Source organism: Cyprinus carpio, chromosome B6 (assembly GCF_018340385.1).
Source record: "Cyprinus carpio isolate SPL01 chromosome B6, ASM1834038v1, whole genome shotgun sequence".
In the NCBI taxonomy this organism is placed as follows: Eukaryota; Metazoa; Chordata; class Actinopteri; order Cypriniformes; family Cyprinidae; genus Cyprinus; species Cyprinus carpio.
Genome location: NC_056602.1, coordinates 20102 through 45774, shown reverse-complemented (window position 1 = coordinate 45774; position 25673 = coordinate 20102). Strand labels below are relative to the sequence as shown.

Here is a 25673-nt window from a genome sequence, read left to right as displayed (position 1 = left end):
GGTCGATTTCATTTTAAAACTGCATTTTAAAGAGAAAACACACTAGTGTAAATGTAACCTTACATCTATAGGGATTAAGATACTTACAGACTACAGCTTCAAGTGTGAGCCACGTCTCAGGGCGTTACTGGTGTAAACTAATGTGTATTTCTTTGATGCTGCACCAGAGCCAGTCACCAGGGGTGTATTCCAGAAAAGGGGGATTTGTTAGAACCTCAGAGTATGTTCACCCTAGAAAAAGGAAACTTTTCAGTTCCAATAAAAGACTAAACTAAACCTCTCGGTAACTTACCATAGTAACTTACTGTGCGAACCTAACCTGATCTGGAGCCGACTGTCTTCGGGAAATCCAGAGTTTCTCCTCCATCTTTCTAAAGTGCAAATGATATTTAAATATACCTCATTCATTCATTCATGCTGCATACATGCTTTTATTGCTGAAATCTTTGTAAAATGATCTGCCAGTGGGGTGTGAAAAATAATCTTCATGCAAATGTAAACGAGTATTTTTCTCACCGCACCACTTATATATATATTTTGTTTGTTTGGTTTTTTTATCCCCAGGAAAGAAGACTAAATATCTTGTGTCAAAATTTCTTATGTTTTCTTATGCATCCTGATTTAAGAATCTTTAGGTATTTTGACTGGAAACATGACAAAAATACTTTTAAAGCATTTAAAGCATTTGTTGCACTGCCTGTACATTCATACATATTTATTCGAGCGATACCATTTTTAAATGACGTTCACTTGATAACATCTTGCTTTGACCTCTGGAAGTAACCTAATAATAATTTCCTTCAGGATTTCCGGTGTGGTTGGATGCATTGATGACACACACAATCAGAAACACAAATTTATTTTATCTTTATTTTCTTACAAATGCAAAAGCAACAGTTATTCTTTGTCCTGTTGGGTTTTAATATTGGTATTGTGGCCATCTCCTCTTCATCTGTCAGTGGTGCTGGTGCAGGTCCTCCCCCCGTTTTACAAGTCTCTGCCTTCTTGCTGTTGGCTGAATAGAAGTCAAATGTTTATTTCATTACCCTAATTAAGAAATGTAGCATGTTGTATTAGAGAACATTTATTTATGTGAAAAGAGCATTAGACTTTGTGGGATAAAGCTGCTGCGCATTGAAATAGACACTGAATGAAATTTGTTGAAAAATGTTTGTACAAGTATGCAGTAGTGTTTTTGTCGGGTGCTGTTGCCATGAAGAATTGTAATTTTGAAGCTCCATTGATCATCACTTCTCATAGTCGTGGTGCACACGCTAAACTCAGAGTGAATTGAACTAACTCAGTTCAGCTGTTCTGAAACGGAAAACTCAGAGTTTCCCATCTTTGGATTAGTCAACTCAAGAGTTCAAGTTTTAACTCAGGGTTTGTTGAACCTCCTTTCTGGAATACACCCCAGCACTTGATTTAGGCACATCATGCTACATGCTTATTGGCTCACTGACATTGACAAGATTAACCCCTTAGGTATTGAAATTTGGTACCAGACTTTTTTATCCTCGATTGTATTGAGGCAATTCTGTCGGTGCCTAAAAGCATTGAACTCGATACCCATTCCTAATAATCTTTACCCTTTTGAAACTTGTGCCTGTTTCTTTTTCCATTATTTGATGATTTTTACTGTCCATTGTGGCAGGGGTTCCTATGATGTAGATAATGTAATGCTAACCTACTGATAAATATAACAAATGCCACAGGATCACTTTTTATGGCAATAAATGTAACCAGTGATAATCTCAGGAATCCAAGGCAGTTTTATCATGAACCCTCAGGGGCTCATATACCCTCGTTAGGAAAGCCATCACTGAATGAGCAATGGAAATGATAGCGGCTCTCTCTCTTCCTGTAGGTGTGACCTCCGTGACCCCTGCCGCACAACCTCGAGCAATAAGGAGTAAAACCCATGAAGGCCAACCCGAATGTAAGAACCCGTTCAAGGCGATGATGGCGGCGGGGAAGCGGCACTTCTCTCCGGATCCGTGCGGCCCACAGCAGCTGGAGGCTTTCCCTGCGTTCTCTAGACAGAGGCTGGCCAGTGGCGGGCACGGAGGCATGTTGAGCCCTCCCTTGCAAGCCTTCAGCGACGGCTCTCTGTCCCCGCGAACAGACGCTCTCGGCAGCCCTGACGGGTTTGTGCGCAACACCCCCTGTGGCTTCCAGGGGACTGGCAGTCCCGGGGCCATGCACAGCAGCAGCCGCATCCCTCGGTCTTCTCCTGGGGTCATGATGCACGGCTCACCCGCTGCCCAGTCGGCCTGCATCATGGCTGGAAGGACTAACATGCCTCTGTCCCCTCCGGTCCCTAACAGGAGCCCCATTATGAAGAAGCCCCTCTGCAGCTACCCGCCAGGCATGGACTCCAGCAGGACCGTGTTTCCGCACAAGGCCCCATCTGCTCCCACCTGCACCCTGCAGAGCAAGCAGCTGAGCTCCGAGAAGGACCCTCTCGGCATCCTGGATCCCATCCCCAGTAAACCCAACCCTTCCGCTTTCCAGCCCAATGCCCACTCTCAGGTACCAATGATGAATGTAAACATCCCCCCCGCTATTGTCCCACTGCCGAGTAACCTACCTCTGCCCTCGGTGAAGCCGGGGCCGGTGGGTCACATGCAGAGGACACAGCACACCGCCTCCGTCTCCCCGTCGCCCGTCACCTCTCCCGTGCACATGTCCGGGCCAGCATTAGGCCGTATGGAGGCATCTCCACAGCGCTCCCGCTCCTCCTCCACCTCCTCGGAGCAGGGCGGTTTCGCCGTTCCCCCCTGCGGCAGCATGAAGGTCCCGCCGCGCTCGCCCCCCCCCCACAAGATCTCCCCACACCCCTCTCCCCCCCACCACCCCTTCCAAAAAACCGGACGCTCTCCACCAGTACAAAGACGTGCCCAGCCAGCTTCTGGCCGGGATGAGTGCTCAGCACAACCCCATGTATCTGCCAGCCCCGGGCACAGTCCCACAGAAGGAGCACCAGGGCCTCTTGGGAATGCCACTGAACCAGATCCTTAACCAACACAACGCTGCCTCTTTCCCTGCCAGCAGCCTCCTCTCAGCGGCCGCCAAAGCACAGCTAGCAAATCAAAACAAGCTGGGGAGCGGCGGGGCAAGTGCGGGGCCATCTGATGCCGGCAGGGCCGTCGAAGGCCACAATGCTCTAAATCCCATGCTGCCACCCAACCCCGTCATGATCGCGGCTGGTGGCGAGGGCCAGAGTGGACGCGCCGCACTTCGGGACAAGCTGATGGCGCAGCAGCGCGACCCTCTCCGCAAGCGCAAGCTTCCTCCCAACGCTAACCACGACAGTGCTTTCTTCATGAGGACGCCCCGCCCCTCAGTCGAGCAGATGAGAAAAAACGCCCGGCTGCCCTCCAACACGTCGATGGCTCAGCTGCTGCAGTCTCTGAGCAACCACAGCTCGCATGTGTCCCGGGGCCGAAGCTTGTGCGAGGCTCCAAGTGCGCAGGTCCAGCAGCGGGTGCACGGCCCCGGAGTGGAGTCTGCGGCACAGTATCCCACCGGGATCAACCAGATGCAGGCCATGGCGATGAGAAACTGCGGTCCCGTGAACCAAAGCGGACAAGTTCCTCTCAGAAACCATGTGATGGGACACTCAAACGCTCACTTTCAGCCGCGCATTCCGCCGAACGTCAACTGCATGCTGCCCGGGGGCGCTGACGCCACGACCGACACAGGTGAGGAGAGTCTCCAGCTCGTGCTGATGTTTGCAGAGGCATCATGCAATTATTATTTTTGAGAGAGTTGTGTGGGGGGGGGGTTGTCATGTGACACACAGTAGTAGGCTTATTATTTATTTAAATTTTCCTTTTTTATTAGAAATATTCCCAAACGTGTGTCATTAATTACTCGCCCTCACGTCGTTCCAAACCTGTAAGACCTTTGTTCATCTTCGGGACACAAATTAAAATATTTTTAATGCAATCCGAGAGCTCTCTGACCCTCCATAGACAGCAAGGATCCTACCATGATCAAGGCTCAGAAGCATAGCAAGGACATTGGTAAAACATGTGACATCAGTGGTACAACCGTAATTTTACGAAGCTACAAGAATAGTTTTTGTGCACAGAGAAAACAAAAATAACAACTTAATTCAGTAATTCTTTTTCTCCTCATCCCATATGCGCTCCGCCATTGTGGAGACAGTATCATGACGTATGATCTTACTTCCGCTTCATGTAAACTACGCGTGTGTGCGTTCAACATAAGCAGCGGCACCATGTGCATGCGTTGTTTACATGAAACGGAAACAAGCACATTTGGGGTCTTATGGGTTTGGAACGGCGAGTAATTAATGACAGAATTTTCATTTTTGGGTGAACTATTTCTTTAATTATAGGCCTGTCATGAAATATCTTGATTCTCAAAAATGTGTAAGTGAATGCATTTTGCAACTTTATAGATTATGTTAGTTGATCTATAACGGGTGATGGGCAAAGTAGCCTAATATTAATGTCATCTATTAACTATGCATAAATCCTGTCTTTTTCTTAAGTACCAGATATGGATGTCTTAATACCATAACTATTTTTAATATGACTGACTGTATTTGAGGTGAATTTAATAAAAGAAACATTGTAAGTTACTAATTATAACACTTACATTGCACAGAAAGAGAGCAAAGAACATTTACATAATCAAAGCTCGTTATAATTGAATTGAGTCTAGCCAAAGTTCAAGCACTCTCATAAACTCCCATAATAATCACTAAAGCTGTTTACACTGTGACATGATTATCTTACTTACATTTGTACACACATCTGCACTTTGTTTTTTCTGATGAGAGAATTCACCAGAGAGCAGAATTGTCAGCGAGCGCACACAGAACAAAACACCGGTGTTTCAGCAATGACTCATCTGAACGCCTCTGATTGGTTTTATAAGCTCAACAGAGGTAGTAATACACAAGTGCTGTAAAAACGTGTCTGTCTCCGGCTCAGCGCCAGCCAGCAAATGCAAATTTGAATTTAGCAGCTGCTGTTGTGCCACACTGTACGTTCCTATCACACCGGTGTGATCGTATCAAATATAACAAAAAAAATATTCGCCTGTTGTTTTTATTTTGGAAGCTGCATTCAAAATCCACTTGGCTCAAAAGTCTGAGGGGACACATGCCTCTTGGTTAGAATGGGCATGACGTCTCTGTTTGTTATACCAAACATTGATTGACCAAATATTGGTATTGAGAATTGTGAAATTTCACTTCTATCTAAGATGAAAGCTGTTATATAGTGAATATAGTCACACACAGACACCTTGTAGACTTGACTGTGTTCAGAAGTAGATAATGTAAGCTGATATGGATAAAAGAACAACTGCTTAAATTCATAAGGCCACCAAGTCAGCGCTTATATTCTAGGGGTGGGGGATCTATATACTGTTGTGCTCATAAGTTTACATATCCCTTGCAGAATATGGAAAATGCTAATCATTTTAACAAAGTAAGAAGAATCATGAAAATTGCATGTTATTTTTTTGTTTAGTACTGTCTTGAATAAGCTATTTAACACAACAGATGTTTATATATTCTCCACAAGACAAATTAATAACTGAATTTATAAAAATGTCCCCGTTCAAAAGTTTACCCTTATTAAGATTACCCTTGGATCTTAATACTGTGTATCGTTTCCTGGATGATTCGCGGCTGTTTTTATATTTTGTGATAGTTGATCATGAGTCCCTTGTTGGTCCTGAGCAGTGCAACTGCTTGCTGTTCTTTAGAAAAATCCTCCAACTCCTGCACATTCTTTGGTTTTCTAACATTTTCTGCATATGTGAACCCTTTCCAACAGTGACTGTGTGATTTTGAGATCCATCTTTTTACATGGAGGACACTCAAACCACTCCAGTTACTGACGTAACCTCGGTTCCCTCAGATAAGGGAACGATCGTTGCGTGAGACGCTAAGGGGAAGACTCTTGTTTTACTCTGTACTGAAGCCTGATTTGTTCACATTTGTGTAGCTGCACAAACCAGTGGCACTTTAGCCCACCAGAAAGGGCAGAGCCAACCCCTATACAAGTCGGCTCGGAGCCCCATTCATCAGATCATTTGACTGAAGTGACAGTCATCAATTCTTGTGCAGCTTATAACGCGGCAAGTGACGCAGTGCTCGTTCCCTTATCTCAGGGGACCGAGGTTACGTCAGTAACCGGTGTGTTTCGAACGGGATCCTTGCAAGAGCCACACTCGTGGTGCAACATTTGCAACAACGTGCGCTGAAATTTGCTCTTTAGGAAATTCACTCTCAGTCTTGCTCTTCAAGAGCCGGATGGCCGCAGAGAATCCTCGCTCCAGGGGTGTCTTCAACGGCAGTGAGCATAATGCATTGTGTTGTCTTCTTGAGCATCAGTAAATGTTTCCACCTTTTGTAATAGCTCTCTATGAGTCCCTCAGTTGTCCTCATTGTGAAAATATGGATCTCAAAATCATAGTCCTTTTTGAAAAGGGTTCAAATATGCAGAAGACGCTGGAAAACTTAAGAATGTGCAGGAGCTGGAGGATTTTTCTGAAGAACAGCAGGCACTTTAACTGTTTAGGAACAAACAAGGTACTCATGAACAACTATCACAAAATATAAAAACAGTTGTGGGTCATCCAGGAAATGACTAAGATTCAAGGGTATGTTTTTTAATAAATGTAATGTTTTTATAAATTTTGTTATTTTGTCTTGTGGAGTATATGTTAACATCTGTTATGTGAAATAGCTTATTCAGGACAGTACTAAATAAAAAAAACAAGCAATTTTTATGATCCCTCTTATTTTGTTTCAATTATTAACATGTTGCACATTCTGCAAGGGAAATGTAAACTTATGAACACATCTCTCTCTCTCTCTTGGTCTATTCTTCTGCTCATCAAGCCTGCTACATATATATATATATATATATACACAGTACAGGTCAAAAGTTTGAAAACATTACTATTTTTAATGTTTTTGAAAGAAGTTTCTTCTGCTCATCAAGCCTGCATTTATTTGATCAAAAATACAGAAAAAAATGTAATATTGTGATATATTATTACAATTTAAAATAATTGTTTTTAAATTTATTATACTTTAAATTATCATTTATTTCTGTGATGCAAAGCTGAATTTTTAGGATCATTATCACATGATCCTTTAGAAATCATACTAATATGATGATTCATTATCAAAGTTGGAAACAGTTCTGCTGCTTAATATTTTTTCAGAACATGTGATACTTTTTTAGGATACTTTGATGAATAAAAAGTAAAAAAAAAAAAAAAAAAAAAAGAAGCTATGTTTTTAAAATATAAATATTTTGTAATAACAATATACACTACTGGTCAGTAATTTTTTTTTTCTTTCTTTTTTTTTTTAATAAAATCAATACTTTTATTCAGCAAGGATGTGTTAAATTGATAAAAAGTGATAGTAAAGAAAATATATTATTAGAATATATATTATTTATTTAAATTTTGTTTTTATTTTGAATAAATGCAGTTCTTTTTAACCTTTTATTCATCAAATATATTAGACAGCAGAACTGTTTCCAACACTCATAATAAATCAGAATATTAGAATGATTTCTAAATGATCATGTGATAGACTGGATGTTACACGTGACACTGAAGGCTGGAGTAATGATGCTGAAAAATTCAGCTTTGCATCACAGGAATAAATTATTTTTTTAAAGTATATTCAAATAGAAAACTATTATTTTAAGTTGTAATAATATTTCACAATATTACTGTTTTTTCTGTATTTTTGATCAAATAAATGCAGGCTTGATGAGCAGAAGAAACTTCTTTCAAAAACATTAAAAATAGTAATGTTTCCAAACTTTCGACCTGTACTGTATATATATAATGTATGTATGTATGTATGTATATTTGTATGAGTATGTATATATGTGTGTATATATATATATATATATATATATATATGTATATGTATGTGTGTATATATGTATGTTTACTTATTTGGGTTCGGGCACATCCCTAATGGGAATTTTGATTTATTAGTTAGTTAATAGGAAACTGATGTCTTGTGTCAGGACTACCCATACTATAGACTGGTGTGTTTTTGTACCAAAATACTGGCACATTTGACGTCCAGTGTGTACAAAAACACACTGACCACAAGAATCGATATGAATTGAATTGTGAGGTACTGAAAGATTCCCACCCCTATTATATTTGCACTAAATCAAGGGTCAAAATGGATTAACCCCAAGGCAAAACTGGGCCTTCTGTTTAATTTGTTTAACCTTGCTTAATAAGCAGGATTCTGTCTTTCTTTTTTGAGACACAAGTCGCATCGTCATCTGTTCCTGTAAGCGGGTTCTGCTGATGTTGCAGCATCTTTTGATCGTTATGAGAAATATTTAAAAAGTGTTAATTCTGTCATTAATTACTCACCCTAATGTTGTTAGAAACCCTCAAGACCTTCGTTCATCCCTGGAACCCAAATGAAAATATTTTTGATAAAATCTGAGAGCTTTCTGACTCTCCATAGGCAGCAATACAAGACCGAGAAACACAGTAAGGAATTTGATAAAAAAAAAAGTCCACGTGACATCAGTGGTTCAAGCTTAATTTTACAGAGCTACGAAAATACTTTTTGTGCACAAAGAAAACAAAACTAACATGTGTTTTATCGATGTCTTTACTGCGTTTCCTCACATTTCAACAAAAAAATCTCAATTCTTCATACAAAGAGTCTGAGAGCTCTCAGATTTCATCAAAAACATCTTAATTTGTGTTCCGAAGATGAACGAATGTCTTAAGGGTTTGGAATGATATGAGGGTGAGTAATCAATGACAAAATTTTCATTTTGGAATGAACTATCTATCCCTTTAAAGGGGTCATATGATGTTGCTAAAAAGAACATTATTTTGTGTATTTGGTGTAATGCAAAGTGTTTATGCAGTTTAAGGTTAAAAAAACACATTATTTTCCACAATGTACATTATTGTTTCTCCTCTATGCCCCACCTTTCTAAAACACGTCGATTTTTGCAAAGCTCATCATTCTGAAAAGCGAGGTGTGCTCTGATTGGCCAGCTACCCAGTGCTTTGAGATTGGATGAATACCTCAAGTGTGTGACGGAAATGTTACGCCCCTTGTCATACTGTGATGCCGTCTCCCGGCATGACCAGCCAAAACCAATAAAACTCTTTACAAATGAGGCATTTGTTGCATCCAGTGGCGACATAATTACAGATTATAGTGACTTATACTGTGTTTTTACGCGTTGCATATCGCATATAAAACCATGTCTGCATTTGTGATTGGAGAAATGACAAACAACAAGCGCTACTCTACTGCTCAAAACTCACATTTGAATCAGCAGTGGCAAATTCTTTAAATATAAAAAATGTACTTACAGGCTGTGAGTCAGAAAAGTTGGAACTGCCCCACTTTATAGAACAGACCCATTGTAGGCTACTCTGCAGGGTCAGGAAACAGTCCTCCATAAAATGCGTCACACACTGCGGGCTTGAGTGAGGAGCGGCCGGCTGGCTTGCGGCAACCACATGTGACGACCCCGAACTGGACTCCGCATCATCCACGGTAAAAGCCGATCCGGTGATTCACAGCGCAAAGTTGATATATTTCCTCAGCAATCAGCACGGATCAGCTCTAGGCATGAAGAAGCAGATATCATCCTCTTTTGGAAGGCCAAACAAAGTACAAACCTGATTCCAAAAAAGTTGGGACACTGTACAAATTGTGAATAAAAACAGAATGCAATTATGTGGAAGTTTCAAATTTCAATATTTTATTCAGAATACAACATAGATGTTTAAACTGAGAAAATGTATCATTTTAAGGGAAAAATAAGTTGATTTGAAATTTCATGGCATCAACACATCTCAAAAAAGTTGGGACAAGGCCGTGTTTACCACTGTGTGGCATCCCCTCTTCTTTTTATAACAGTCTGCAAAACGTCTGGGGACTGAGGAGACAAGTTGCTCAAGTTTAGGAATAGGAATGTTGTCCCATTCTTGTCTAATACAGGCTTCTAGTTGCTCAACTGTCTTAGGTCTTCTTTGTCACATCTTCCTCTTTATGATGCACCAAATATTTTCTGTGGGTGAAAGATCTGGACTGCAGGCTGGCCATTTCAGTACCCGGATCCTTCTTCTACGCAGCCATGATGTTGTAATCGATGCAGTATGTGGTCTGGCATTGTCAAGTTGGAAAATGCAAGGTCTTCCCTGAAAAGAGACGACGTCTGGATGGGAGCATATGTTGTTCTAGAACTTGGATATACCTTTCAGCATTGATGGTGCCTTTCCAGATGTGTAAGCTGCCCATGCCACACGCACTCATGCAACCCCATACCATCAGAGATGCAGGCTTCTGAACTGAGCGCTGATAACAACTTGGGTTGTCCTTGTCTTCTTTAGTCCGGATGACATGGCGTCCCAGTTTTCCAAAAAGAACTTCAAATTTTGATTCGTCTGACCACAGAACAGTTTTCCACTTTGCCACAGTCCATTTTAAATGACCCTTGGTCCAGAGAAAACGCCTGCGCTTCTGGATCATGTTTAGATATGGCTTCTTTTTTGACCTATAGAGTTTTAGCCGGCAACGGCGAATGGCACGGTGGATTGTGTTCACCGACAATGTTTTCTGGAAGTATTCCTGAGCCCATGTTGTGATTTCCATTACAGGAGCATTCCTGTATGTGATGCAGTGCCGTCTAAGGGCCCGAAGATCACGGGCATCCAGTATAGTTTTTCGGCCTTGACCCTTACGCACAGAGATTGTTCCAGATTCTCTGAATCTTTGGATGATATTATGCACTGTAGATGATGATAACTTCAAACTCTTTGTGATTTTTCTCTGAGAAACTCCTTTCTGATATTGCTCCACTATTTTTCGCCGCAGCATTGGGGGAATTGGTGATCCTCTGCCCATCTTGCCTTCTGAGAGACACTGCCACTCTGAGAGGCTCTTTTTATGCCCAATAATGTTGCTAGTTGACCTAATAAGTTGCAAATTGGTCCTCCAGCTGTTCCTTATATGTACATTTAACTTTTCCGGCCCCTTTTTGCTACCTGTACCAACCTTTTTTGGAATGTGTAGCTCTCATGAAATCCAAAATGAGCCAATATTTGGCATGACATTTCAAAGTGTCTAACTTTCAACATTTGATATGTTATCTATATTCAATTGTGAATAAAATATAAGTTTATGAGATTTGTAAATTATTCTTTTCCTTTTTTACTCACAAGTTTACAGTGTCGCAACTTTTTTGGAATCAGGTTTGTAGTTTCACTTTAACAACGAAACACAGCATCTCCACAACACGGCGGCAGCGGCAACAACAATACTACAGCGAAAATAAAAGTTATGCCTTCTGTCTTTGCGTGAAAATTTGGGTGGTGTTATGCAAATCTTCCCACATCGTGATGTAGAGATGTGGGGGCGTGTTAGAGGAGCTGTTTTAGGAGGGCGTGGTTGACTCTTAACTTTTATAAAGAATATCTCTATGGATTTGAGACTTTAGTCTTTGCCACTTTATAGATCTTCTTTATGCAGCAAGAGCTTGTAAGACTCCGAAGAGAAAGGAAAAATTTAAATCGCATCATATGACCCCTTTAGATCAATCTGTCCAAGCTAATTGCATTAGAGAGAAGATTACCTGCTGTCAGCTCACCATAATGTCATAATAATATACGCTGTCATAATCTAATTTACAACCCAAATTCAGTCATTTGTTGGACTGTAAGATAGGGATGGGCGATATCATATCATAGTTTTCCCACGATAATAACGATAAAATCTAGTTGACTTATTTCTGTGTGCGACTGTGCAGAGCGACATCACGGAAGGCGGATGTGAAATCGAGGACGAGTTTATCGCTAAATGAGGAGCTCCTTCTACACTCTGGTTTGGTCAGGGCTATACAGTGCACAAAAAATTGTTCTGAATAAATGTACTACAGTAGCAGTGTGCAACACAGATTTGTGTGTGCTTGAGCCTGTTCACAAACCTGTTGTCCAACGAAGATATCATTTATTAACATGCTTTTTCTCCAGATTAACTTAATAACATAGTCGAGTGTTTGAGATAACTTCTTTTTGTAACCAGACGTGGTTTCATATTACAGAATGATAGTATTATACATATATGATAAAGGCTATGTCAATTAGCATTGCATTATTATAAATATTATTTCCATATAAAAAATATCCAAGATTGCTTGAAGAACACAGATAAACCATATATTTTGTGCAATTGTATGTTTATTGTTTTCAAGTTTCATCAGTTAAAATGTCTTTATCTGCATTTTATTCAACTACAGCGATAACTGGATACCTTTGTCCATATAAGGGATTTCCTTGAGGTCTTTTTACCTCTGCTTTGGATATGTGGAGTTTCTGTGCGAGGGCGCCCTCCGGCTTCCAGTATGATTTAACAGTCATTACATTACGTGTGTACTCAGTAATGCTCACAACACCCTGTTAAAAATAGGGAAGATGATACTTTTCTCTAAAGAAACAGGATTCCATGAATTATCATCATTGATATTGTTATCGCAAAAAATAACAGAAATATTGTGATATATTGTTAAGCCCATATCTCCCGTCCCTACTGTAAGAAAAGAAAAAAGACAAAAAGAAGTTGTTCTCAATGCATGCATGTAAATTGCTTCTTTTTTTGCTAACACTGCACAGAAGTAGCACTAGCATGTTCTGCTTGAGGCCCGTTTCTGTTTCCTTTCACTAACACTAACAGGTTTCACTAAACCTGTGCATTATACCCCGTGTACACACATCTTCAACTGACCCATTCAGTCGTGTGTGTGTGAATCATACTTTGGAAAGCAGTACCAGTCATCTCACTGCTGTCTCCATGGCAACCTCCCCAGCAGCCGCTGGCAGTCGATCACACACTGTCCGCAGCAGCCGTCCTTCTGTGACACTCAGCTTTTGTTACGCAACACGACACAGTCGTCACACTAATCTTATGCTTAAACTATAATATTGTTTTACATCGTGTGGTTGTTGTTTTTAAACATTGCGCTTTTTTTTAACTAGGACTGCCAAATATATATTCAAATATAAAAAATAGTAATCATGCTCTCTCAAACAAATGTAAATTCTGTAATAAGGAAATTTTTTAACAACCAGATCAATTCTAATTTTAACAGTCTGGACGGAGTGGGTCACAATACATTCTGTTTGTAACACAATAAAAGTTCAGAAATAAATTCGATGGACTCACTTACATGTCTTTCGTTTAATTTGACATTTTTACAGATTAAGATATTTTAGTTCCTCCTGCTTGCATTCTTTTGCATATTTGTGTGCTGACCAGTCCAGTCGATTTAGAGATGTTGGGGCCTGACCGCTGACGCTGTTGTGCCGTTGCTGACAGGTGATGCGGCGGCGCTGAGCTGCAGCATGGCTAACACTCCTCAGATGATGGGGTCCGCGGGGCACCTGTACCATCAGCATCAGCAGCATCCGGCGCTGCACGTCTCCGCTTATCCTGGCCAGGGCCATTCCTTCACTACGGCTTCTTTCACAGACAGTAACGTTCCCAACTCCAACAGCTTGCCTTGCCTGTACCAGGATTATCAGGTGACTCACTCAGTCCAGTATAAAGCTGCTCAGAGTAAAATTTTAGTCTTAAGTGTGTCAAAATTCTAAGAATTTTACTCTTATTACTAGACTTTAGAATAAGAGTGATTCATAAAGGTTCCTAAGTGTTAAGACTAGGTCTCAGCTCCTAAATTATTTAACCTAGTTGGGAGTAACAAGATGGCAGCAAAGAAGAGGAGACAAACACTTTCCAACAAAGATATGACATATAGAGAGTTATATGAGGATATGGAGTTGATAGAACGATACAAACTTGATTGTCAAGATCTAAAGGTCTTTTTTTTTTTTTTTTTTTTTTTTTTTTTGTAACTGACAAAGTAAGAAATGTAATAACCTCTTCCACTCAACAGGTCAATGCTCTAACTGAAGAAATTAAAGGAGTAATAAAATTATTTTGGCTGGAAAATTGTAAAAATGCATCTGTGCACCGGTGATGACACTGTAAGCAGCGTCTTGCATATTGTGGCACTAACCCCACCAAACACAACAGTGGCCAAAAGTGATGTATGGATTTTTTTTTTCTTTAATGATCCTACATTTCTCTTAAACCATGAAAATACAAAGAAAAAAAACAATGTAGATAAGGTTTGTCCAAGAAATTGATTTTGTTTTGAAATAAGTCTCTAAAGGGGTGAGGAAGTCACTAAATCTAGTGGCAAAATCACTAAATTGGCACACTGACTACAACATAAGCTATTAATATTTCATTGGTCCACTTGTTTTTGCATGCGTTCATAATTTCTTTGTATAACATCATGGCCAAAAATTATGACCGCACTATTTTGCATGTTTCATTGCATTATTAGCGCAAATAAAACAACTGACTCTAAGCAACTATGCAATATGCTTACAAAATCTTGCACTTTTTTTTTTTTTTTTTTTTTTTTTTTAATAAGGTGGAGATGTCAAATTTCCAAGACTGGACATGACTTTTGGCCAGTACTATATGGCAGTTTATTTATTTTCCAACTGACCGCCAAACCATATTGCAAAAACAAGCCACTTTTATGAAGAATTTGGGCTTTCCTGGAGTTGTTGGAGCCATTGATGGAACTCTGTGTTCACATCATTGCTCCAACTGCAAACGAGGAGACATACCAATAGAAAACGAAGCATCAGTAATAATTTGTGATAATTTTGCACAATGCAAAGCATTTAAACAAACAAACAAAAAAATTATTTTTTAATTATTTCAGTGTCTTAATTCATTGATTTTATTGTAGTTAAATTAAATGATTGTTGTTGTACTGCTGTGACTTTACATGATCAGGTTCACTATTGGCTGATTCAGAGGTCGAGGTCGGCCAATTTGTGTTGACATCATTGTAGTCCTTAGTTCACAACACTTGTCATCTCAGTCAACACTTAAGAATCAGTATTAGTTGCTTTTAGCTTCTTTATAGAAGTCTCCTACTCTTAGAACTTTACTGAGAATTTTTTGACACTTTAGTCAAAGCTTAAAACTATTCTTAAGAGCATTTCTGAGAAGTTTTATACATATGGGCGCAGTAAACCATGTCTTTTCTCTGACTGTAGCGACCCTGCTCTAAATGACATGCTTCTGTTTGTGTGTTCAGGGCTGTGTGCCTGACGGCGGCCCCCCCGCTATGAGTGCTCTCTCTGGAAACGCAGGCCTGTACCGCGAAGCTCCGCAGAAGCTTCAGGATGAGGTTTCGGGAGGCTCTGGAGGCCAGAGTTCAGTGGACGCGATCTACAGAGCAGTGGTGGACGCTGCTGGCAAAGGTATGCACGTGACCATCACCGCCAGCACGAGCGGCAGCACACAGGCCAGCCCCGTCCCCGCGCTCAGCGCCATGAGTGCCTTCACCGCCTCCATCGGCCCGACACTCGGCCTGCCTCACGCCGTCAGCGCCGTCATTCATGCGCCACGCAGATCCGAGGGCACGAGCCGCCCACCGGCCAACCGCAGGAGCTCCGAGCAGAAAACGCCCGACCGTGCTGACGCCCACGAGTTCTTCCGCTCGCCGCAGCCGCACTGGGACGAGCCCAGCCATGCACACTGGAGAGGAGAGGAGTTTCTGGAGTGCTCCACACAGGTGCGCAGCAGCAAAGCGGAGAGGAAATGTCCACCGGAGACAGCCTCCGACGCTCAGACAGACGACAGCGCGAGCCTGCGGTTTAGCCACCGTGCCAGAGAGAGGCTGGAGCTCAACGGAGCGCTGCCTCGCGGAGGATACGGGGAGCCGCTCACCGGAGATGACCAGTCGCCCGGATCCTCCACCAGCTTGGAAGGGCCACTGCTCAAAGACTACACTCACTTCAACGGGCACTTTAATGGACACTGTGTGCCCAGCCCCTCGGACACCAAGAGTCTCAGCAGCGAGGAGGAGCTGCGGCACCCCGACTCTCCGTCGGCCGAGCTGATGCACTACAGGCCCCGGGCCTTCAGTATGGGCGAGCTGGTCTGGCCGATCAAAGGCTTCCCACCCTGGCCAAACAAACTGATGGGAGAAGAGCATGGGCGAAATCCCAGCATGCATCTGTCAGAACAGGCCAAGGTAAGAGACTCTGTGTTGTCCTGTCTATATGCCCTTGAAGGTGCCTAACGCAAAAGTCAGTCTCTTATTATAAAGTGTGAAAATATGTTACAGAAGCGTCATGTCATTTAGCCGTAGAGCAGCGCGTCCCGTCGCCGGCTAGCGCTGCAGTGAGATTTGTCTCGTGGTTTTGGTGGGGCGAGTGATGATCTGTGAACGTGTCAGTGATTGTTCGGATTATAAGGGCTTTGAGATCAAAGGTTTAAGTCAAATCTTTAAAATGCAGTAGTAATTATTGCAGATAATAGTTCTCTGGGTAACAGATCTGCTGTTTGAACTTGTTTTTTAGGTGGAACCAGAGCAGCTGAAAACACTAACACAAGACCTTCAGATGCTGGACAGAGCCAGCAAAAAAAACAGGAAGTAAGTTTTTCTGTAACACAGGGATCCTAAAACGCTCACACACTGGAAAACATCTACAAGCAGGAAAAAAAAGATGCTCAAACCAAACATCAAAAAACCATCTCCATTGAAGAAAAGGTGCTACACTCACTTGAGAAGGGAAAAAAACTGAGAATGTTGAAGGGTGTGTCTGAGTTTTTACATGCTGTTTAAAAGCAAGTAAAATAATAAGCTGATGCTACTATGATAAGAGTCTTGCTGAGACTCTACAGCTGATCTGAGATCTGCGTCCCACCAGACTCATTTTTATAATGCTCTCAGATTTCCTAATTCTCCCTTCAGCAAACACAGAGAATGGGATGATAGTTTCATGGCATTTTATACACTTCAGTGCTCTGTATTTAATGCCTCAAAGTCACCTTTCACCCAATTCCTAGTGATAGGTTCACATGTGTAAGTTCAGTTCACGTTTATATGCATAGTGCTTTTCACAATACATCTTGTTTCAGAGCAGCTCTCCAGAAAATGAATGTTTCTTTGATATAAGGTTATTTGGACAGGGAAACATCTTTACTCAGAGTGCTTTAATGGATTAAAAAAAAAAAAAAAAAACGTTTCGTCAGGAATAATCTTACATTTATCAAATACTGAAATGAAAAATCTTGTTTGTTATATTGATGAGTTGGTTCTCTAATTTTTTTCAATTCCTACAGTTTGTTTGTTTCATTTAGTATACATTGATCCCTGAAAATAGCAATAGATGCTGTTATGGCAATAAAATTAAATGATTAGAATTAGGCCAGGGACCAGGAAGTCTTGAGAAATCTCATTAATCTCTCTGGTCCCCAGTCGATGAAAAACTCTGTTGGTGGTGAGATGTTGAGAGGAAACAGATATATATCATTTGTGATATATATCATCTGCTATAATATCGCAATTGTTGTTTTAACGATGTGCACTTTGACATTGTCAAGTATTTTGCAAAAACCAAACAAAACAGCTACGGAGTGCACACATACATTACGTAATGAAGTCTAGTGGGTTAAACAGTGAACGTGCGCATTTAGAGAGTGTTCTTTCACTGCATGATTCAGTCTATTAAAATGCATTAAGAAAGATCACAAAATTCAAGATATGGGGTCAGAAAATGTACATAATTATATCATTTCATATAGTTAAAATCACACGAAAAGTGCTGTTTTTTTTCTTCAAATATAAGCATGATTACAAATGTGATACTGATTTTATACAACAGTTTAATAAACAATAACTTAATATTAAGAGACTTATGCTTCAGACACCATATTGCCTGTTTTTTGCTTTATTTCGCCAACCAAAAATAATTCCAAACAGCCACCACAGAACAGTTTTGCGTCTCGGAGCAATGACATGTTTCAAATGATTCGCAATGACTCACTTGTTAACAGTGACTTGCTGCCACCTACTGGCAGCTTTAATTTCGCATTTAAACTATCTTTTCATTTTTTAAAATCATTTCAAACATCAGTATTCAATGTTTTATGTTTCAAATATCAAAACATTATGCATTTGTAACTGCAGGTTAAAGCATTCCATGTCCCTCTGAGCTGAATTAAATAGTGTGTTAATACATCTAAATGCCACTTCAGATGCAGCTTCTGCAAAGAGTAATTATAGTGGTACTGGTTTCATTTGTTTGGTAACAGCCTAAATGTCTTAAATTGATTAAATGTAACAATTTGACTCAAAAGATGCACACTTTTAGAAAAAATGGCTTTATTGAAGGTAAAAATGCCCATAAAAGGTAAAAATCAATTTAAACTTACATGAAATGTGTGAACTGACCACACAGTATGAAGAATATCAAAAACTGCAGCTGTCCATGGTTGTCAGATATTAGCACAATAACACAGTCGGCAAAATATCATCTAATTATCGTTATCGAAAATATCCCCCAAAATATCGAGATATTATTTTTTTCACTATCGCACACCCCTAATACATAGACTAAGATAGTACAAGTCATTAATGCTACATTCTTTCATGTTTCTTTCTGAGCGCTTGTGTTTTTGTGCAGCAGTTTGCCTCGATGTATTTTGTTTATAGAGGTACGTTATTAATGCATCTCGTGTCTCTCTCTCGCAGGGCGGGAAAGCTGAATCATCATTTAGAAGCTGCGATTCATGAGGCCATGAGTGAGTTGGACAAGATGTCTGGAACTGTGAGTTTCACACACACACACACACACGCACACACACACACACATATCTCATGGAGCTTGTTCTGATTGGATGAAGGGATGATGCAGTGAAGATGTTGTCTGTCGATCTGCAGGTTCACCAGGATCGTCAAGTCAAACTGCCCAAACCCAAGAGGAGGAAGATCTCCAGATAACAGCAGCATCAGTGTCTCTCTTTCTGTCTCTTTGATCGTGGTGCTACACTCTAGCAGACGGCTCATCATGGCCCCGCCCTCATCCAGTGACTGACAGGTGCTGGATCAGCCAATTAGAAAAGGCAGCAAGAAACAAGTTGCTGAAGTTGCTGAACTATTTTTTCTAGTGTACAAGAAAAAATATCAAAAAAACAAAACAAGAAAATTACTGCATTTAAAAACACAGACAGTCCAAATATTTCTGATATGTTTTCGATGTGTATATAGACAATACAGAAATTTCATGGTAAAAACATGGGAAGAAGTGTAAATACTGTAGGATAATGACATGTACAAGCCAACTCAATGCACACTTTATCTTCAGCTGTACAAAACACAAAACAGAAATGTCTCATCGGCCCATAAGGCCCAGCGACATTACAATGAATAAGAGTCAATCTGAGACTTTTCTAAGCTTCAGTTTGAGTTGTATTTTGACTGTGTGTGTGTGTGTGTGTGTGTGTGTGTGTGTCGGAGTGGACTTCACCAGCTGAATGGGGTAGATGGGTTTGGCTCGAGCTCGTGGGCTTTTAAAAATAGTTCAGGTCTTCCAGCACTAAACACTAATACATGAATATGTTTATAATTGTCCCGTGTCATTTCGCTGTTTTCTGTCTTTATACGGTTAAGTTGGTCTCTCCTTTGTGGTATTTGTTTGAGTTAGACAGAACTGGTTTATGAGGTTTCATTGGAGTCATTCATACTGTAATGGCCGACGAAGAGGAAAACTAGGGGCCTTATAATGGGTGTTATAAGTGATGCATGGACTCCCTGTCTATTTGACATGTTCAGTAAACTTGGCAATAATACGGCCCTGTGCAGACACTCGCTAAAGCCTTATACTTATGTACACACACACTTCAGTATTATTCTGTTAACACTGTTTCTTTGCCTTTCAGGTTGCACTCAGTATTTTCTCTTTTAAAGTTTCACTCATTGAGAAATTAACAGTACTTACGGAAAATCTTCACTTCGCTGTCCACTTAATAATAGAAACCTCCAGTGATATCAGTAATGAACTAAAATTAGATTTACTCTACATGAAGAGGCTCAGGGGCCTCATGACATCACATGACCAGCCGAACACCAATCACCTTATCTCAGTAATGTGTAAAAAGGGAAACCGCTGTCAGTAGCTGCAGATTTGGCTTTTGGCGCTGCATCCACACGTCAGGAGTCAGAATCAGTCTGAGAACGGGAACATCAGCCAGCCGCCGTCAGAAACCACTGAGCAGCCCAATCTGGGTGTATTATGGTGATGTTGTTGTGTTCGTGTGCTGCATTATGGAAAGACACAGATGAGCTGTAAATGTGTTGAATCTTATCAAGAAACACCAAATACCATCCATAATCAAGATCCAAATTCTAAAATGGGAAAATTCAAAACTTAACTACAAACTGACAAAATTAAATTATTTAATTTTTATCTTGGTGTCTGTTTTGCTTTCATGAATATATGATCAGAAGGGTTAGCGAAGTGATTTTAGGCATCATAGACTGGGAAATGGAACAGGTCAGAGGTCAGTGTCGGATGTACAGAATTGTTGGAGAACACGGTGTGACATGGACATCTGCCAGTAACACTAACTCAATATGAAGAGCTGATTAAATAATTTTTGTCTGTAAACTCTATAGATGGGATTTGCAGCACATTGCTGTGTGAAACACTCTCATCAGTTTGTATCCGTTTGAAACTCTAAAGCAGGGGAGATTAAATAGCAGCTATTGGCTGTTTTCTCTCCTTGTCGTCAGTCTTTACAGAAATCTCACTACAAAATTAAGTGCAATATTTCCATTCAGTGGAACTGAGAACTATACCGGCGGAGATATTGTAATGACGTTTCAAAGAAGAAATGGTTCAAGCCCGTGAACGGACTCGATCGGCTCGTGCGTCTCTGCTGGTGAAGTCGGCTCTGTTGTCAGTGCAATGCTGCGGCTCTGTGTTCAAAGTCTTACTGTTCAAGGTCAAAAACATTTTGTGTTCATGTGGTCAGTGTTGCCCAAAACATTTTCCATTTCAATTCTTGAGTCATTTTCTTTCATTTCCTCTGTGTGTGTGCGTGTGTGTACATTTTTATTTTATTCTCTTTGCTTGCTATTTTATGATTGGTATCTGACTGGTATTACAAACCTTTCTGATGTCAATATTTTTTTCAATACATATCTGAGTATATATTTTCTCACCAGTATGTACTTTACAGCAGTCGACTTTGTAAAGTATGTTGTGCACTTGATTATGTTTGTTTCTGATAGCTTTGATGTGGCTGTTAGGCTTAGTTTGTTAAAGATCATAATTTCTTATTTTCATTTTATTTTTTAAGATGTCCTAAACAGCAGTTTTGTAAATATTGTGAACATTACAGGTCATGCTGTGATGTGACATTGAAATGATGTTGCACCAATGTTTCAATTAAAACCTGGTCACTAAATCTTGGTCATTAAATTGGCGTTTTTTTCCGTAGCTTTATATGATGGATATATGATTGAACATATATATTTTTTTCAAATTCATGTTTTAATACCATATTCAAATTCACTGTAGATTTCCATTTTATTCTGTTAGTTTCAGCAATGGTTGGTTACATTTTATGTTTTATTTCTTGGTCAAAAGTATTCATCAATTTTAAACTGTTTAGTTTTAGAAATAAGAGAATATTACAGGAGGTTGTAATTTCAAAATCACACAAGGTCCCCAGATAATACTAATCCCGTGCAAATCGGGCTTGGGTTGGATTCTGTAGGCATTTGTACTTCAGCACAAGTCAAGTCACCTTTATTTATATAGTGCTTTTAACAATACAGATTGTGTCAAAGCACTTAGAGTATTAAACAGGAAAATAGTGTGTAAATAATGCAAAAGGACAATAGTAAACACTCAATTTTCAGTTAAAGGCAGTTCATCATTGAAATCAGTAATGTCATTATCCAGCTCAGTTCAGTTTAAATTGTATCTACGCAATCAAATCGACGATATTGCTGGATATTAAGTGTCCCCAACTAAGCAAGCCAGTTTTCTCCTTTGCTCAAGAAGCCTTCCTTACACATGTCTGTTTTGAACAACTACCATCCAATTTCTGTGGTCCCTTTTATCTCTAAGGCACTGGAAAAGATTGTGTTGTCAGTTATAATCTTTTCTAAGTACTAACTGTGGTAGTAAACCACAACCAGAAACCTTTCGGTCTGGTTTCAAGCTTTTCCATAGCACTGAGTCAGCTCTGCTGAGAGTGTTAAACGATATCTTAGTTGCTACCAATTAAGGTGACTCCATGATTTTAATTCTCTTAGACCTGACAGCTGCCTTTGACACTATAGATCATCAGTTGCTCCTGTCGAGATTAAAATCTCAGGCTAAAAGGCTCAGTCTTGAATTGGTTTAAGTCTTATTCATCGGATCGATATTTTTCAGTCAAAATTGGCAACTTTACCTCCTCTGCTGCCCATCTCAATTTTGGACTTCCCCAGGGATCTATCTTAGCTCCTCTGCTTTTCTCCCTCTACGTGCTTCCATTAGGTTCGATTCTGAGAAGGTATGGTGTATCTTTCCGTTTCTATGCCAATGATACCCAGATCTATCTGCCTATTAAAGGGGTCCTATTGTGCTCTTTTACAAGGTCTTGATTTTGTTTTGGGGGTGTACTATAACAGGCTCTCACACTAGGTTGTTTGAAAAACATTTTTCATGTATTTTACATTATTACAACACCTCTCTCCCCAGTCTGGCAGGAACGGCTAAAATAGTTCCTGCATCAAATGAAGGCCCGCCTCCTGAAATACAAAATGCGCTGTGATTGGTTAGCTGCACCAGTCTGTGTTGTGATTGGTTAGCTGGGCTAGGGTGTGTTGTGATTGACAGCACTCTGTGCCTGGTTGGGAAATGTCATGTGCCTTATTATAGCCGTTTGCTGTGAGCTTCAGTGTAAATATTGCGTCAAAATCAAGCCAATTTGAGCGTGATTTAAACCCGGATGATTGTAACCACTCTAAGCTCATCTGCCTTAGGAAAGCTAGCGCATCTCCGACATAGTAATAACACTTGTTGCCTTCTCTAGTGCAGCTCAACCAGGTCTCGTCCCATTCGTCGATATTTGTGATATCACAAATCCTGGAAAATATGCGTTGTAGTCCAAATGAGTCATTCGTTGTAGTCTTTGTAAAGTGATTTCTGTTAAACAAAATATCTCCTTTTGAATTGGACTTTGAGCTTTATAACTTTGCAGATCTTTTTTATGCTCAAACAGCAACATTACAGACGAACTAAAGTTGAAAAAGTGAAAAAGCATAATAGCATCCTATTAAAAGAAATGATCCTTTAGCTATTGGTGCCCTATTTACATGTCTTGATAAGGTAAAGCATTGGTTGGCCAGTAACTTTTTAACTTTGAATGACTCCAAGGCTGAAGTCATTGTCTTTGTCCAATCTGACAATTTAAATTTAACAACTCAACCTTGGATAGCCTGGCAGTTTTTGAATCAAAGCGTGCTAGGAACCTTGGTGTTTTCTTAGACAGTCGGCTCACTCTAGAGAAACATGTCTACTTGGTTGTTGCCTCTATATTTTTTCAACTTCGCTTACTTTCTAAAAATCAAACATTGTTTGGCTGAAAAACCTCTTGAGACAGCTATTCACGCATTTATTACCTCTCGATTGGACTATTTCAACTCTTTGTATTGTGGCATCTCAAAGTTCCATGTTGTTCCAAAACGCAGCAGCCAAATTTCTTTAAAAAGGCCGCAAATATGATCCTGCCACCCCCTTTCTGTGAGCTCTTCATTGGCTTCCTGTTAATTTTAGGATAAGTTTCAAAATTCTTTTATTTGTTTATAAATGTTCGCACAATCTTGCCCCGCGTTACTTATCAGAATTGCTGCATCCTTACAATCCTACCAGATATTTAAGATCTGGTATTCAAAACATACTTATGGTTCCCTCCACAAGGCTGAAACGCAAAGGAGATAGAGCTTTCCAGCACCCCTTAAAGCTGCTCCATCTTTATTGGCTTTTAAATCTCTTTTGAATACTCACTTGTTTTCTGTAGGCTTTGCAAATTGATGTTGTGTAAATGTATTTTTATCTTTGATCATTATGTTGTACAGCACTTTGGTCAATCTCGTGATTGTTTTAAATGTGCTTTATAAATAAAATAATTAGAACTAGAGGTGACAGCGGCAAGGAACCAAAACGGTGAAAGTATGGACAAAAAAACCTTGGGAGAAACCAGGCTCAAATGGGGGGCCAGTTCTCCTCTGGCCAGACGAAACCAGCAGTTCAATTCCAGGCTGCAGCAAAGTCAGATTGTGCAGAAGAATCATCTGTTTCCTGTGGTCTTGTCCCGGTGGTCGTCTGAGGTCTTTACAGGGGATCTGTATCTGGGGCTAATCTAGTTTTCCTGGTCTTCGCTGTCTTTCAGGGCTGTAGAGGTCCTTTCTAGGTGATGATCCACCATCTGGGCTGGATACATACTGGATCCGGTGACTGCAGTGACCATCTGATCTGGATACAGACTGGATCTGGTGGCTACGGTGACCTCTGAATAAGAAAGAAACAGACTAATATTAGCTTAGATGCCATTCTAACGATGTAGCAAGTACATCGGGTGTTATGGGAATTGTTCCTGGTTCTGGTTTACCTAATTAATGCAGCCTAAAAATCCTAGAAATATGTTAGTGTGTTATGTGTAAGTTAAAGAGATGGGTCTTTAATCTAGATTTAAACTGCAAGAGTGTGTCTGCCTCCCGAACAATGTTAGGTAGGTTATTCCAGAGTTTTGGCACTAAATAGGAAAATGATCTGCCGGCCGCAATTGATTTTGAATTTCTAGGTATTATCAAATTGCCAGAGTTTTGAGAACACAGCCATTGCAGTGTTGACAGAACCGGACTAATATGGTCATACTTCCTGGTTCTAGTAAGAACTCTAGCTGCTGCATTTTGGACCAACTGGAGTTTGTTTATTAAGCGTGCAGAACAACCACCCAATAAAGCCTTACAATAATCTAACCTTGAGGTCTTGAACACATGAATTAACGTTTCTGCATTTGACATTGAGAGCATAGGTCGTAATTTAGATTTTTTTTTTTGATGGAAAAATGCAGTTTTATAAATGCTAGGAACTTGGCTTTCGAAGGAAAGATTGCTATCAAATAGCACACCTAGGTTCCTAACTGATGACAAAGAATTGACAGAGCAACCATCAAGTCTTAGACAGCGTTCTAGGTTATTACATGCAGAGTTTTTAGGTCCTATAATTAACATCTCTGTTTTTCCAGAATTTATCAGTAAGAAATTACTCTTCATCCATTTTTTTATATCGACTATGCATTCCGTTAGTTTTCCACTCGGATGAATAAAACAGAGGCTGTTCTGGCTGTCCGCTCTCAGCGCTCCAGTACAGTCCACTGGTACATGGTCCACCTTCATGGGAAAATCTCCCTGAATCATCAGCACGGACCTTTTTTCTGAGGTCTCAGATCCACAAACATGTATTTGTCATTTGAATAAGACTTATTTCAACTGATGGTCATTAATCACATTTCTGATGATAAATACTTTTTTTTTTTTTACTTATATAGCACTTTATAAAATGTAGATTGTTTCAAAACAGTCTCACAGTGGGATACACACACACAAAAAAAGAGTTAATGTTGCATAATTAATCAGTTATGAAACAAATTCAGTTTCACTGTAAAACATCTCTACAGAAGACAATAGTGTCATTATTCAGCTCAGTTTGTTTCCTTGTTTTCATTAATA

General features: G+C 40.1%; 1 protein-coding gene across 1 annotated transcript in view; it reads left to right on the top strand.

Moving 5' to 3' along the window:
* Nucleotides 1-20256, top strand: part of LOC109087470 (methyl-CpG-binding domain protein 5-like) — a 30087-nt gene extending 9831 nt beyond the window's left edge. Inside the window, 7 exon segments of the mRNA XM_042725231.1 lie at nucleotides 1868-2844; nucleotides 2846-3704; nucleotides 13385-13590; nucleotides 15189-16130; nucleotides 16459-16532; nucleotides 18636-18711; nucleotides 18825-20256. Of these exon segments, the coding sequence (XP_042581165.1) occupies nucleotides 1868-2844; nucleotides 2846-3704; nucleotides 13385-13590; nucleotides 15189-16130; nucleotides 16459-16532; nucleotides 18636-18711; nucleotides 18825-18884 (3194 nt within the window). The 3' untranslated portion in view covers nucleotides 18885-20256.
* The last annotated feature ends 5417 nt before the right edge of the window (nucleotides 20257-25673 follow it).